Here is a 16652-nt window from a genome sequence, read left to right on the forward strand (position 1 = left end):
TCCGAGCTTACCCTGCCCCCTGCCTGTGTCCTCAAGTCCATTCTCTACGTGTGCGTCTTTATTCCTATCCTGCCCCTAGGTTCTTCAGAACCATTTTATATATATATTTTTAAGATTCCATATATATGTTAGAATATGGTATTTGTTTTTCTCTTTCTGACTTACTTCACTCTGTATGACAGACTCTAGGTCCATCCACCTCACTATAAATAAGTCAATTTCATTTCTTTTTATGGCTGAGTATATTCCATTGTATAAATGTGCCACATCTTCTTTATCCATTCATCTGTCGATGGACACTTAGGTTGCTTCCATGTCCTGGCCATTGTAAATAGAGGTGCAGTGAACATTGTGGTACAAGACTCTTTTTGAATTATGGTTTTCTCAGGATATATGCACAGTAGTGGGATTGCTGGGTCGTATGGTAGTTCTATTTTTAGTTTTTTAAGGAACCTCCATACTGTTCTCCATAGTGGCTCTATCAATTTACACTCACACCAACAGTGCAAGAGGGTTCCCTTTTCTCCACACCCTCACCAGCATTTATTGTTTGTAGATTTTTTGATGGTGGCCATTCTAACAGGTGTGAGGTGATACCTCATTGTAGTTTTGATTAGCATTTCTGTAATGATTAGTGGTGTTGAGCATCCTTTCATGTGTTTGTTGGCAATCTGTATATCTTCTTTGGAGAAATGTCTATTTAGGTCTTCTGCCCATTTTTTTTTTTAACATCTTTATTGGAGTATAATCGCTTACAATGGTGTGTTAGTTTCTGCTTTATAACAAAGTGAATCCACTATACATATACATATATCCCCATATCTCCTCCCTCTTGCGTCTCCCTCCCACCTTCCCTATCCCACCCCTCTAGGTGGTAACAAAGAACCGAGCTGATCTCCCTGTGCTATGCGGCTGCTTGCCACTAGCTACCTATTTTACATTTGGTAGTGTATATATGTCCATGCCACTCTCTCACTTCGTCCCAGCTTACCCTTCCCCCTCCCCGTGTCCTCAAGTCCATTCTCTACAACTGCATCTTTGTTCCTGTCCTGCCCCTAGGTGCTTCAGAACCATTTTTTTCTTTTCTTTTTAGATTCCATATATATGTGTTAGCATAAGGTGTTTGTTTTCCTCTTTCTGACTTACTTCACTCTGTATGACAGACCCTAGATCCATCCACCTCACTACAAATAACTCAATTTCGTTTCTTTTTATGGCTGAGTAATATTCCATTGTATCTATGTGCCACATCTTCTTATTTTTTTATTTTATTTTTTTAACATCTTTATTGGAGTATAATTGCTTTACAATTGTGTGTTAGTTTCTGCTTTATAACAAAGTGAATCAGCTATACATATACATATATACCCATATCTCTTCCCTCTTGCGTCTCCCTCCCACCCTCCCTAACCCACCCCTCTAAGTGGTGACAAAGCACCAAGCTGATCTCCCTGTGCTGTGTGGCTGCTTCCCACTAACTATTTTACATTTGTTAATATATATAAGACCATGCCACTCTCTCACTTCGTCTCAGCTTAACCTTCCCCCTCCCCATGTCCTCAAGTCCATTCTCTACATCTGCGTCTTTATGCCTGTCCTGCCCCTAGGTTCTTCATAACCATTTTTTTCCTTTAGATTCCATATATATGTGTTAGCATATGGTATTTGTTTTTTTCTTTCTGACTTACTTCACTCTGTATGACAGACTCTAGGTCCATCCACCTCACTATAAATAACTCAATTTTGTTTCTTTTTATGGCTGAGTAATATTCCATTGTATCAATGTGCCACATCCTCTTATCCATTCATTTGTCTATGGACAATTAGGTTGTTCCATGTCCTGGCTATTGTAAACAGAGCTGCAACGAACATTGTGATACATGACTTTTTTTTTTTTTTTTATAAATAGGTATTTTTTATAGTGGGTAATGTGAAGACTTCAGATGAAATAGATTGAGAAACTGATTGGAAATTGAATGCAAACTAAGACCACTTGACTCTTACTGAAATGAATAGCCCAGTTTGCTTTTTTTTTTTTAAAGAAATTCACGTTCTTTTATTTATTTATTTATTTATTTATGACTGTGTTGAGTCTTCGTTTCTGTGCGAGGGCTTTCTCTAGTTGTGGCAAGTGGGGACCACTCTTCATCGCGGTGCGCGGGCCTCTCACCATCCTGGCCTCTCTTGTTGCGGAGCACAGGCTCCAGACGCGCAGGCTCAGTAATTGTGGCTCACGGGCCCAGTTGCTCTGTGGCATGTGGGATCTTCCCAGACCAGGGCTTGAACCCATATCCCCTGCATTGGCAGGCAGATTCTCAACCACTGCACCACCAGGGAAGCCCCATGACTTTTTTTGAACTATGTTTTTCTCAGGGTATATGCCCAGTAGTGGGATTGCTGGGTTGTATGGTAATTCTATTTTTAGTTTTTTAAGGAACCTCCATACTGTTCTCCATAGTGGCTCTATCAATTTACACTCGCACCAACAGTGCAAGAGGGTTCCCTTTTCTCCACACCCTCTCCAGCACTTACTGTTTGTAGATTTTTTGATGATGGCCATCATGATCGGTGTGAGGTGATACCTCATTGTAGTTTTGATTAGCATTTATCTAATGATTAGTGATGTTGAGCATCCTTTCATGTGTTTGTTGGCAATCTGTATATCTTCTTTGGAGAAATGTCTGTTTAAGTTTTCTGCCCATTTTTAGACTGGGTTGTTTGTTTTTTTGATACTGAGTTGCATGTGCTGCTTGTAAATTTTGGAGATTAATCCTTTATCAGTTTCTTCGTTTGCAAATATTTTATCCCATTCTGAGGGTTTTCTTTTCATCTTGTTTATGGTTTCCTTTGCTGTGCAAAAGATTTTAAGTTTCATTAGGTCCCATTTATTTATTTTTGTTTTTATTACCATTACTCTAGGAGCTGGGTCAAAATGGATCTTGCTGTGATTTATGTCATAGAGTGTTCTGCGTATGTTTTCCTCTAAGAGATTTATTGTGTCCGACCTTACATTTAGGTCTTTAATCTATTTTGAGTTTATTTTTGTGTGTGGTGTTAGGGAGTGTTCTAGTTTCATTCTTTTACATGTAGCTGTCCAGTTTTCCCAGCACCACTTATTGAAGAGGCTGTCTTTTCTCCATTGTATATTCTTGTCTCCTTTATCAAAGATAAGGTGACCATATGTGTGAGGGTTTATTTCTGGGCTTTCTCTCCTGTTCTATTGATCTATATTTCTGTTTTTGTGCCAGTACCATACTGTCTTGATTACTGTAGCTTTGTAGTATAGTCTGAAGTCCGGGAGCCTGATTCCTCCAGCTCTGTATTTCTTTCTCAAGATTGCTTTGGCTATTCAGGGTCTTTTGTGTTTCCATACAAATTGTGAGATTTTTTGTTCTAGTGCTGTGAAAAATGCCATTGGTAGTTTGATACGGATTGCATTGAATCTGTAGATTGCTTTAGTATTGTATTATACTATAGTATAGTCATTTTCACAATGTTACTTTTTCCAATCCAAAAACATGTTATATCTCTCCATCTGCTTGTATCATCTTTAATTTCTTTCATTTCTTTCATCAGTGTCTTATAGTTTTCTGCATACAGGTCTTTTGTCTCCTTAGGCAGGTAGGTTTATTCCTAGGTATTTTATTCTTTTTGTTTCATTGGTAAATGGGAGTGTTTCCTTAATTTCTCTCTCAGATTTTTCATCATTAGTATATAGCAATGCAAGAGATTTCTTTGCCTTAATTTTGTATCCTGCTACATTACCAAATTAATTGATTAGTTCTAGTAGTTTTCCGGTAGCATCTTTAAGGTTCTTTATGTACAGTATCATGTCATCTGCAAACAGTGACAGTTTTACTTCTGCTTTCTGACTTGGAATCTTTTTCTTTTCTGATTGCTGTGGCTAAAACTTCCTAAACTATGTTGAATAATAGTGGTGAGAGTGGGCAACCTTGTCTTGTTCCTGATCTTAGTGGAAATGGTTTCAGTTTTTCACCATTGAAAATGATGTTGGCTGTGGGTTTGTCATATATGACCTTTATTATGTTGAGTTTAGTTCCCTCTATGCCTACTTTCTGGAGGGTTTTTATCATAAATAGGTTTTGAATTTTGTCAAAAGCTTTTACTGCATCTATTGAGATGATCATATGGTTTTTCTCCTTCAATTTGTTAATATGGTGTATCACATTGATTGAATTCTGTATATTGAAGAATCCTTGCATTCCTAGGATAAACCTCACTTGATCATGGTGTATGATCCTTTTAATGTGCTGTTGGATTCTGTTTGCTAGTATTTTGTTGAGGATTTTCGCATCTCTGTTCATCAGTGATATTGGCCTGTAGTTTTCTTTCTTTGTGACCTCTTTGTCTGGTTTTGGTATCAGGGTGATGGTGGCCTCATAGAATGAGTTTGGGAGTAGTCTTCCCTCTGCTGTATTTTGGAAGAGTTTGAGAAGGATAGATGTTAGCTCTTCTTGAAATGTTGATAAAATTCGCCTGTGAAGCCATCTCGTCCTGGGCTTTTGTTTGTTGGAAGATTTTAAATCATAGTTTCAATTTCAGTGCTTGTGATTTGTCTGTTCATATTTTCTATTTATTCCTGGTTCAGTCTCGGCAGGTTGTGCATTTCTAAGAATTGGTCCATTTCTTCCAGGTTGTCCATTTTATTGGCATATAGTTGCTTGCAGTAATCTCTCTTGATCGTTTGTATTTCTGCAGTGTCAGTTGTTACTTCTCCCTTTTCATTTCTAATTGTATTGATTTGAGTCTTCTCCCTTTTTTTCTTGATGAGTCTGGCTAATGGTTTATCAGTTTTGTTTATCTTCTCAAAGAACTAGCTTTTAGTCTTATTGATCTTTGCTATTGTTTCCTTCATTTCTTTTTCATTTATTTCTGATCTGATCTTTATGATTTCTTTCCTTCTTCTAACTTTGGGGTTTTTTGGTTCTTCTTTCTCTAACTGCTTTAGGTGTAAGGTTAGTTTTTTTATTGAGATGTTTCTTGTTTCTTGAGGTAGGATCGTATTGCTATAGACTTCCCTCTTAGAACTGCTTTGGCTGCATCCCATAGGTTTTGGGCTGTCGTGTTTTCATTGTCACTTGTTTCTAGGTATTTTTTGACTTCTGCTTTGATTTCTTCAGTGATCTCTTGGTTATTTAACAGTTTATTGTTTAGTCTCCATGTATTTGTATTTTTTTACAGATTTTTTTTTCTGCAATTGATATCTAGTCTCATAGTGTTGTGGTCGGAAAAGATACTTGACACAGTTTCAATTTTCTTAAATTTACTAAGGCTTGGTTTGTGATCCAAGATATGTTCTATCCTGGAGAATGTTCCATGAGCACTTGGGAAGAAAGTGTATTCTGTTGTTTTTGGATGGAATGTCCTATAAATATCAGTTAAGTCCATCTTGTTTAATGTGTCATTTAAAGTTGTGTTTCCTTATTTATTTTCATTTTGGATGATCTGTCCATTGGTGAAACTGGGGTGTTAAAGTCCCCTACTATTATTGTGTTACTGTCAATTTCCCCTTTTACGGCTGTTAGCATTTGTCTTATGTATTGAGGTGCTCCTATTTTGGGTGCATAAATATTTACAATTGTTATATCTTCTTCTTGGATTGATCCCTTGAGTGTTATGTAGTGTCCTTCTTTGTCTCTTGTAATCATCCTTATTTTAAAGTCAATTTGTCTGATATGAGAATTGCTACTCCAGCGTTTTTTTGATTTCCATTTGCATGGAATATCTTTTTCCATTCCCTCACTTTCAGTCTGTATGTATCCCTTGGTCTGAAGTGGATCTCTTGTAGACAGAATATATACAGGTCTTGTTTTTGTATCCATTCAGCCAGTCTATGTCTTTTGGTTGGAGCATTTAATTCATTTACATTTAAGGTAATTATTGTTATGTATGTTCCTATTACCATTTTCTTAATTGTTTTGGGTTTGTTATTGTAAGTCTTTTCCTTCTCTTGTGTTTCCTGCCTAGAGAAATTCCTTTAGCATTTGTTGTAAATCTGGTTTGGTGGTTCTGAATTCTCTTAGCTTTTGCATGTCTGTAAAAGTTTTAATTTCTCTTTTGAAAATGAATGAGATTCTTGCTAGGTAGAGTAATTTTGGTTGTAGGTTTTCCCTTTCATCACTTTAAATATGTCCTGCCGCACCCTTGTGGCTTGCAGAGTTTCTGTGAAAGATCAGCTGTTAACCTCATGGGGATTCCCTTGTATGTTATTTGTTGCCCTTCCGTTGCTGCTTTAATATTTTTTCTTTGTATTTAATTGTTGATAATTTGATTAATATGTGTCTTGGCATGTTTCTCCTTGGATTTATCATGTATGGGGTCTCTGAGCTTCCTGGACTTGATTGACTATTTCCTTTCCCATATTAGGGAAGTTTTCAACTATAATCTCTTCAAATATTTTCTCAGTCCCTTTCCTTTCCTCTTCTTCTTCTGGGACCCCTATAATTCAACTGTTGGTGCATTTAATGTTGTCCCAGAGGTCTCTGAGGGTGTCCTCAATTCTTTTCATTCTTTTTTCTTTATTCTGTTCTGCAGTCGTTATTTCCACTATTTTGTTTTCCAGGACACTTATCCATCCTTCTACTTCAGTTATTCTGCTATTGTTTCTTTGTAGAGAAATTTTTATTTCATTTATTGTGTTGTTCATCATTGTTTGTTTGCTCTTTAGTTCTTCTAGGTCCTTGTTAAACATTTCTTGTATTTTCTCCATTCTATTTCCAAGATTTTGGATCATCTTTACTATCATTACTCTGAATTCTTTTTCAGGTAGCCTGCCTGTTTTCTCTTCATTTGTTTGGTCTGGTGGGTTTTTACCTTGCTCTTTCATCTGCTGTGTATTTCTCTGTCTTCTCATTTTGCTTCACTCACTGTGTTTGGGTTATCCTTTTTGCAGGCTGCAGGTTTGTAGTTCCCGTTGTTTTTGTTGTCTGCCCCCAGTGGCTAAGATTGGCTCAGTGGTTTGTGTAGGCTTCCAGGTGGAGGGGACTGGTGCCTGTGTGCTGGTGGATGAGGCTGGATCTTTCCTTTCTGGTGGGCAAGACCACATCCAGTGATGTGTTTTGGGGTGTCTATGATCTTATTATGATTTTAGGCAGCGTCTCTGCTAATGGGTTGGGTTGTGTTCCTGTCTTGCTAGTTGTTTGGCATCTTCAAGTATTCTTTAGGTACACATCTGTTCAAAACTAATTTATCTTACTGATGGATTGATACTTTTATCAGTATAAAAGTCCCCATATATCTCCAGCAATATTTTTTCATTTTAAATCCTTTTTGTCTGATATTAGTGTAGCCACACTCCAACTTATGGTTGCTATTTGCATTATACACACACACACACACACACACACACACACACACACACACACACACATATATATATATACACACACACACATCTGTATATACAATTTCAGAGATTTTTTACATGTTTATATTTTTAATAATTCTCACCAGTTATGCTTATTTCGTTGGGGAGGGGATCCACAGAGCTTCTAATGTTGCCATTACTGAAGTGGAACTCAGTTTTTAAAATGTGAGTTTTCTTTGACTATGTTTTCTTTTGTCAAGGATTTTGTCTTTATTTTTCCCTTATGAACATTTAAAATACATTTTAACTTATTTAAAGTTAAATAGTTTTAAAAGGCTTTGTGTGATGAGTTTGCACATGGTCTGCACTAAGGTCAGGTTGCCCAATCTCAAGAACCATATTTGTACTCAGAAAAGAGATTCAAATTCTGGGGACTGAAGCCTCAGAGCAGTTGGTTCTGTTAAAATAATGCAGTTGAAACTAAACTGAATTTTGGACTTATCAGTGTCTTCCTGGGGCACATATGGGGGAAGGACTTTTTGACCAAAATCACACAGCCTATGAAAACCAGAAATAGAAACCAGCCCTATATTCCATACGTCCTATTGCCACCAGCGTCAGTATAGGCCTTTCACTGTGTCACCCTTTAAAAACTCATTTTTTACTTCTGAAATAGCATGGTATTCCCTATAGGAGTATACCATATGAATGAGTCACAAAGGCATGGAAAGGTTGTCCCTGTACCAGTAAGCATATAGACGCAGCCTTGTAAGCAAGATGCAGGAAATAGCCTCATGTGTTGTCTGTCTTCAGCTGCCCTTGTACTTGTTTTTTCTTCCTTTAAGCTTGTCAGTATTTCTTAGCTCTTCACCATTATAGCTTCTGACTTTAGGACAAACTGAATAAAAGAATGAATTGTCTGTCCCCCCGGTTTCCCAAGCAAATATTTGAAGCTGCCATAGATTTTCTAGATTTTATGTTGAAAAGTAACAAACAAAAACAGCACTACCATCTGTCATCAGAGTGATGAGAAAGTGGTTGTCACACCTCTGAAGTAGGGCAGTCTTGCCCACTGGTGGAGGTGCATTCAGTGACAGGTTGTTGGGTGCTGTAGACTGATACATCCAGAAGGAGCCTGAGTCAACTCACTTCTGTCTTGGGTCTCACAGAGAAAGCAGAAGGAGGGAAGGAGGATAATAGATGATTCTTCTTTCTTCTGGGTCTACCTCTTCTCACTCCTCCCTGATTTATCTCCCTCTGTTTCCTATGAAGCCTCCAGTATTATCTCTGCTTTCCCTCCTTCCCACTCCCCAGGGAAACTCAACTCCACTGCATCCCTAGAGACACAGAATCCCATCCCTTGTTCCCTTCTGGAATCTCACCAATGCCATCACCTTGGGCTCTGGCCAGCTGCTAATGGAGGCTGTCCTCTGCCCGAGGTTGCTGGCTCTGAAGAGAGGAAGAATGAGCTACGGAGTGGGGGAGGGGGTTAGCTGGGATCAGTTCAGACTCTTCAACAATGGGAAAATTGCAGATTACCTCACTCATTGCCTAGAAAGCAAAATTTAGTCTTAATATTCTTCTCAAGACAATGTAATTCAGTCCTATATTAAGAAAGTATAGTCTCCCAGTCAGCATGACTTTGACTCTGCTCCAAATGGACACAATAACCTTGACATGGTCTGTAAGGGATATGTCTTGTTTCTGAGCCTGTGCTCACCTACCACATTCGTTAGGAATGATAAAACCAGTGACAAATTAATTGTTTCCCATTCTATGTCATGGATGAAGGGCAGGGAGTCACCATCCATTTTCTCCCAGGTAGGTATTACTAATTTTACCATTTTATATAAGGAAATTGTGACTCATAGATAAAAGTTAACACCCGACTAGTAAATTGCAAAACTAGGTTTTGAACTCTCATTTTCTGTCAAAAAGCCTGGTGCTCTTTGCACTTCATCTAAGCTGTGAGACGAACCAACATAAAATGTTGAACTGAGCTCAGTAACGTGTGGATGTAACCTTGTGATTCTTCAATACACTGGTGTGCCTTTTTGCCAGTTCCTTCAGCAAGGCATGTTCTTTACTGAGGAACCTTTATTGCTCATGTTTTTTGTTCTGTTCTGGGAGCCATCTGACCTCCCTCTTCCCTTGCCTGTTTCCTTCTCACCTCTTGGAGAGGTCTTCCCGCCTCAACCCTATTCTTTCCTAACTCAGTTACCATTTTGTTTCCATAACAAATCTTCAATTTGCAATTATCTTTATTTGTCTGTTTACTTAAAAAATGTTTCCTTGTTTGTTTGTAGTTGTTATTAGCTTAAAATTTTAGGGATGGCGAGGAACTCATATGTCTCATTAACTTTGTAACCACACTACCTAGTGTCTGGCATAGAGTAAATGCCCAAACACATATTTGTTGAATAAATGAGGACATTTAAGGTTCAATTGTCAGAGAAAGGATGGGGGAAGGCAGCTGCCATTCTTTGTGTGTCAGCCACTATGTGAATGAGTAACTATGAACATCTCTGTCCCTTTGTTTTGATGGAGATACTGAGAATCCTAAACAGGTTACACAGATAATAACTGGTGTAGACAGGAGTCAAGCCAGGCCTGTCTGTTGTTTTTTTGTCCTTTCTCACCAACCCAGTGGAAGTTCACATTAGTAGATCAGGCAGACAAACTGGTTTTATAATGTCGGATGCAATAATTCTTCAAATATATTTAGAGCCTGGAGTTTTTTGAGAGATGGTCATATTGAAAATGTCCTGAGATGATTACTGATTTGGTCCTAGACATTGATTTGCTGCCTGACACAAAGAAAGCCCAGGAAAACTGTCAGTGACTGAGTTGATGGTAATCATAGCAAAATTTCCTTGGACCAAATGTATAATAGTGTATGCCCCGTGCAAAGAGCGCCATATGTTTCCTCTTAATCTTTATGAAAAGTTGGATACTGTGGATGTCCCTTTTCTCTCAGGTGAGGAAACTGAGACTCAGAGAACATGCAACTAACGGTACAGGCTCAATCGATTGGTAGGTGGCAGCAGCGTGCTCTGAGGTCAGGCCCCACCTTAACCCCTGCCCTATGTGACCTGATGTGTCCCCCTAGGCTGTGGTGTCACTGGTGCAAACTCTAGGAGCAGTGACTGTAATGGGAGTAATCATTGTTTGGAGCCCCTACAACATGATGGATGAATACTAAGTGTCTGTCCAAGTGATCTCCTTTAACTCTCAGAATTCTCTTAAGGAGTGAATGGCAATGCTTTTCCCATTTGACAAAACGGGAACTCAAGACTCAGAGGCTTACCATCTTACACAGAGCATGGACTACTGGGGAGCATGGACTATCTCTCATGTCATGCACATTTCTCCTGCATGGTGCCTGCAGTTAGGGACAGTAATTTCATTATTTTTAGCCTGTTCTCATGTTTCCAAGGTGGAGGAACAAGCCAGTCAATGAAAGCTCCCAGGAGCAAACATAGATGGAGAGCAGATGAAGCAGGGGTGGAGGTTCTTGACTGAACCCTTTGCCTAGCTCTCGGTTTGGACACCTGTTGGAGTTCCTGCTCTGGCCATCCTGCCCTGATCCTGCACACCTCTGCATGTTTATTCCAAAACAGAGTGGATTCTCTAAGAACTCACCTCAAAGCTTTGTCTGCTAATGATCGAGGGAAATGGGAGAAGCCCATTTTCCACAGTGGTTCTGGTTCACACCCTAGGATAACTCTCCAGGATCCAAGTGAGTCCCAGATTGCCCCACGGAGTGTTCATAAGGACAGCCAGCCTCGTCCTCTTCTAAGGGGATAATGGATCCAGGGTGACTGAGGTGTGCCCACTGTCCTTAGTTTAAGAGCAAAAGTTGGGATGTGTGTTGAGACCCTGTTTCTCTTGGGTCCCTGGACTTCTTGGCTAGTCAGGAGGGTTTGCCTTAGAGGGGTGTTTTCTTATAATACCTTGTGACTGATCCCGGCCCTTGGACCCTGATAGCCCCACAGTGATGACAGAGAGGTGACCCTGGAACAGGGAGGAGGAGAGCTGGGTAGATGTTCTCAAGTCTATGGGCAGAGGCTGGTCCCACATAAGCTGTGTGGGAATAGAAAGATTGTTGGCCCTGGTATCCGAAGACCTGGAAGAGAGGCCTCTCTGTGGCTCAGTCTCCTCATCTGCCAAAGGGATAATGATACTCATCTTGCCCAGGGCCTTGGGAGGGGCAGACCCAGGCCTGCTGTGAGTGGTCACGCACAGCCCAGCTCAGGGATTGCCATTGCATCACACATGATCAAATGCTCCCATGGCATTACTGTTAGATGACACTGGAAAAAACACAACGGAACAGGGTAAGGATTCCAGGATGAAATAATCAGCAGGTGTTTCTTCAGTCTGGTGTTCCCTTTTTACAGATGGGGAGCTCAGGACCAGCAAGCCAGGTTAGTAAGTAACTTATGGGACATGAGGAGCAAAGTCTGTATTCAGACCTAGACCTTCCTGGGTATCTGGTGCCTTCCGAAAAGAATTAACATTGATCAGATTGATTTTTCTGTCTGTCCTTGGCTAGACACTGGAGTACAACCTCCCCCCCCCTCCCCGTCCCCTGCCACGTCTGTTATCTCAAAGGCAGCATACGTGGCCTCTTCAACTCCTCTATCCTCAGACCCTCTCCCACCCACATCCCATTGGCTGCTCCTGCTCCCACTTCCCACACTGGGCCCTGCCATCTGGCTATAGTGAAGACTGAATAGGATTCTGTTAGGGAGAGAACTACCTTTGTTTTGGAAATTGCTGTTGTAGTCTGACTGATGACAGAAGGGGAAGAATGGAGAAAACAAGAGATGGCCAGAGGCTCTGCTTATAGAAATGACCCAAATTTTGCCTTCCCCATGAGACCAATGCAGACCTCTCTATTTAAAATTGAATCATGTGCCCCCTTTTCCCCCAGCATGGTTGATCCCTCAACTTTGCTCTTCTCTGTCTCTTTGCCAGAGCAGTCACCACATTCTAATCTACCCTGTAATTTGCTTATTTATCACTTTGTTTATGTCATGTCTCCCCCTCTAGACTACACTCCAGGAAGGCAAAGTCTCTGTCTCTTTGCTCAAATACCTCCCAAATGCCTGGAATGGGCCTGATGCATGGTGGGTCCTCCAAAAATATTGAATAAATGCATGAGTTTGGGGAAAGAGGGAGAGCTGAGCCACAGACTAGTGCAGAGTGAGCAGCAATGAGCAAGGAGTATTTTCAGGAGCAGGGATCTCTAAGGTTTAACTGTAGGCTGGAGGTGTTTGTGTGATGCGCAACCCCTGAATCCTCAGTTCCCCACCCATCCTGTGTGTGTGATGTGTGTGTGAGAGTGTGTGCATATGCGTGTGTGTGCATGTATGTGTGTAAGTGAGTGTGAATATCTGAAGTGGCAGGAACAGCAGGAGGGAAGGGAACTCAAATCCACATTCAAAGCCAGGAACACCCACAGCACAATGTGAGGGCGGGGCTGGGAGAATCCTGGGCTGACCTGAACTCTCACCAACAGTGGCTGCCCAGACAGCACTGCCAGACAAACTGCCTGGGGTGTGGGAAGCTGCAGCAGCTGTAGCTGTAGGTCCCTCCCTGAGGTGCATAGGGCATCCTCCAGGCAGCGGCTTCGTGGTCCCTCTACCCTGTAAGGTTACACAGTGAGTTTATCCTCATCTTGTCTGTAGGACCCTGAGACTTAGTGAAGTTCAGACACTTTCCCAAGGGGACCTGAGACCCTTTCCCGAGCCACACAAACCCCGTGTAACCTGATTCTGAGTTCTGACTCTGTCCCAGCTGTGTAACCTTGGGCAAATCTGTTATGTTTCTCTTACATGCCTTGGTTTCCTCAGCTGTAAATGGGCTAATCAAGGTGACAGCTTTACCAGGTTGGGATAAGGGTATGCTTGTGACACATTAACCGGTCATAGAATCCATCTGGTGGGTGGCAGCCAACGTGAGACAGTGCCAGGGACACACCTTACTCCCTTGCCCATTTTGCCAAAGGCAGGTCTTGACCAAAGTTTCTCCCAATTCCTGGAGGCTTCAGAGAGTTGACCAACATCATAGCTGCCTAGGGTTAAGCCACCTATGTCCCTATGGTTGGGCAGGGCCCAGTCTGGCCCAGAAGCCCCTCCCTATAGGCGGCTGTGCTTTCTCACTGTGCAACCACCTGCTATATAAGGGCCCTCACACACCTTCTCCAACCTTCTGCCGGGATCCACCTTCTTCAGGGCAATCTCTGGGCCAGACAGAGAAGGTAAGGGACTGGGGCTGGGCTGTGAGACAGGACCCAGCCTGGGAGAAGCTGAAAGCAGGGGAAGGGCATTCAGCGCTGGCTGGGGTCCAGAGCATTCTCCTGGCATTCTCTCGCTCTTCCAGCAGTGCCCGGGAAGGGGAAGGCTGGAGTGGAGAGGTGCTGGGGTTTGCTCTGTGTGTGTGTGTGTGTGTGTGTGTGTGTGTGTGTGGTGCTGTGTCCTTCTCACAGCTTCTGTGAGCTCTTGCTTCTCTGTGTAAGATGAGAACAATTGAGGTAAGACCCTCTCAGACAGCTGAAAATGTCCAACAATAGGATGAATAGGAAGGACTTTGCAAAGGGGTGTACAGATGCACTTGGTCTCATTTTCCCTATGGGGCCCCTGCCCTGACCCCCAGCTCACTGGCTCCTCTCTCCTGCAGAGGTGGTGTGCAGGGCCCTGGGTCCCACCACCTCCAAGATCTGCTACATGTCCCTAGGTAGGGTCCTGACCTCTCTGGGCCTCCATTATTTCCCTCTGAAAATGAGGCTAATCATCAGGTCTATACCACAGGGCTGAGGCAATTTGTGCACTTAATTGATGTGGCTGTTGTGGACTCTTTACCCTCATTTCTTGCCCTCCCATCTCCTCTTCCTTTACACCTACAAGGCTTGAGAGGCCCTTCCCAGGAGGCCCAAACCCTGAACCTCTCTCTCTACCGGGGTTCTGGGCCTGGAGTGGTGACAGAACATCTGCCACCAGCTCCAAACCAAACATACTTTATTTTTCTCCTAGGATCTCTAAATATTGGGGCCATTAGACAATTGATGGGCTGTCTGTCTCCCTCCATTGGGGCTAGTTTCTCTTTCTTTTCACCGACTCGTAATCAGTTAACTAGGGGATCATAGTGTTTGTGTGTGTGTATGTGTGTGGTGTGTGTATGTGTGTGTGTGGTGTGGTGTGTATGTGGGGGAGCATGTGTATGTGGTGTGGTGAGGGGAGATGTGGGCGGTGGCCTGCAACGCCCCAGTGAAAGTCGGTTGCTCCTTAGTAAGTGGCAGCTATTATGGTACAACTCGGTTTTGGACCTGGAAGGACCCTGAATGGAGTCCCACTTTTCGTCTGACAAGCTGGGTGAGCTTGGGCAGCTTGCATTATCCCTCCATCTGCAGTTTTCTCAGCTGTGGAGTGGGCAAAAATCTTTACAGCAGCACTGTGCCCTGGGACTTGTTCCATACTTGCACTGACCAATACAGCAGAGCCGCCAGCCACATGTGGCCACTGAGCACTGGAACATGGCTGGTGACTGAGAAACAGTATCTTTCCTTTTTATTCCTTCAATGGATCCAGAGGTAAGTAGCCATATGTAGCTCCTGGTTACTATTCATAGTATAAATGAGCTAACGATGAATAAGGGCTCAGTGCAGAGCCAGACATTTCCCTTCCATGCTGCTTTGATACACGGGCAAATTGATATTCTAGGAGCTCTGATTCAGGATCTTTTTTTTTTAAAATTGAAGTATGGTTGATTTACAATGTTGTGCCACCCTCTGCTGTATGGCAAAGTGACTCAGTTATACACATATAGACATTCTTTTTAAAAAAATATTCTTTTCACTTCATCCCAGCTGGCATGGACTTATACATACTACCAAATGTAAAATAGATAGCTAGTGGGAAGCAGCCGCATAGCACAGGGAGATCAGATCGGTGCTTTGTAACCACCTAGAGGGGTGGGATAGGGAAGGTGGGAGGGAGACGCAAGAGGGAAGAGATATGGGAACATATGTATATGTATAACTGATTCACTTTGTTATAAAGCAACAACTAACACACCATTGTAAAAAAGATGTTAAAAAAATATTCTTTTCCATTATGGTTTATCACAGGGTATTGCATATAGTTCCCTGTGCTATACAGTAGGACCTTGTTGTCTATCCATCCTATAAGTTTACATCTGCTAACCCCAAACTCCCAGGATCTTAATAAATACAGCTAAACCTTAGCTATTAGATGACTTTCATGTGCAGAGAGATTGATGACAGGCCAGTCAGAAGTGTGCTGGGGCTTCTGATTGAGCTCTGTAGGTTGAGTGTATCCAGGTCCAGGGCTTTGGGAGTCATGTGTGTTGGAGGCAGTGTGGTTAGAGGCCTGGGCCAAATCCAGCTCTAACCCCTCCCAGGAGTGCAACCTTGACTTTGAGTGCTTTACTTAACCTCTCTGGGGCTTGATTTCCCCTTTGAAATGAGGGTGATGCTGATAATAGTACCTGCCTGCTGGGTGGAGAAATTACATGAGTCAATGCACATAAGTGCTTGGAACAAGAGTAAGTGCTCAATATGTGCCTGCTTGTTGGAGTGGCGATGGCAGAGACAGAGCTCCTAAGTGCATTACGTGAATGTGGCAAGATACCACCTACAGGATGGACATTATGCTCTGGGACATGAGAGCCCAGCTTTCTTCTTGGACCCCCATCCTCAGCGGGGTTGGCGGTCATCTTTCTGCCCATTCTGTACCCATAGTGGCTCTGTAGGAAATGCTCTGGGCTGTGTTTTGTACCTGTGTGTGGATGCCTTTGCAGGCATCTAGGATTGGGAAAACCCAGGCTTTTGTGGGTATAAGGGCAGGGTGGAATCTGCTTCTTGGCTCGGTGCTCCCAGCTGAGGATGCTGATTCCTTCTGTCACAAGGATGGGCTGGGTCTGTTGAAGTTTGATTGCAACCCTAGGGAATATCACTCCCCAGAGGCCTTCTGATTCCCCAGACTGCCTTCTTTGTGTCTCTTCTGGCTTAAGGCTCTGCGGCCACAGTCCTCGTCCTCAAGAGACATAGGTCCAGCACCATGAAGGGCTTCCTCTTTGCTGGTATCATCGTCATGCTCACGGTTGCAGCTGTAGGTGAGGGAAACCACATGGCCCCCTTTTGGAATGAAGACCCCTTTTTCCACCTCACCATGGTCTTCTCGCTCTTGGTGCCCTGGGATCCCCTCATGTGACCTCTCATGTCAAGGTGTGGGCAGTGGAGGCTATGAGACCTCTCTGTGCACACTGCCCCCTGTGGTACCACTAAGTGCTGTGGGTCAAG

The 16652-nt window shown here is 42.5% G+C and overlaps 2 protein-coding genes across 6 annotated transcripts in view; one reads left to right on the top strand and one right to left on the bottom strand.

The window, feature by feature from the left end:
- The window catches only part of LOC309622987 (olfactory receptor 2T27-like), a 214183-nt gene that overhangs the window by 83681 nt on the left and 113850 nt on the right, over nucleotides 1-16652 (bottom strand). The window lies entirely within an intron of this gene.
- LYPD8 (LY6/PLAUR domain containing 8) overlaps nucleotides 14319-16652 on the top strand; it is a 29471-nt gene continuing 27137 nt past the window's right edge. For all 3 annotated transcript variants that reach the window (XR_014241231.1, XR_014241232.1, XM_082379571.1), the window contains exon 1: nucleotides 14319-16465. Coding sequence is in view for 1 of the 3 variants with exons in the window: in XM_082379571.1 (XP_082235697.1) it covers nucleotides 16411-16465 (55 nt within the window). In the remaining 2 variants the exon portion in view is untranslated. The remainder of the gene's footprint in view (nucleotides 16466-16652) is intronic.

The sequence above is a fragment of the Balaenoptera borealis genome (assembly GCF_965194805.1).
Source record: "Balaenoptera borealis genome assembly, chromosome: 2".
Classification (NCBI taxonomy): Eukaryota; Metazoa; Chordata; class Mammalia; order Artiodactyla; family Balaenopteridae; genus Balaenoptera; species Balaenoptera borealis.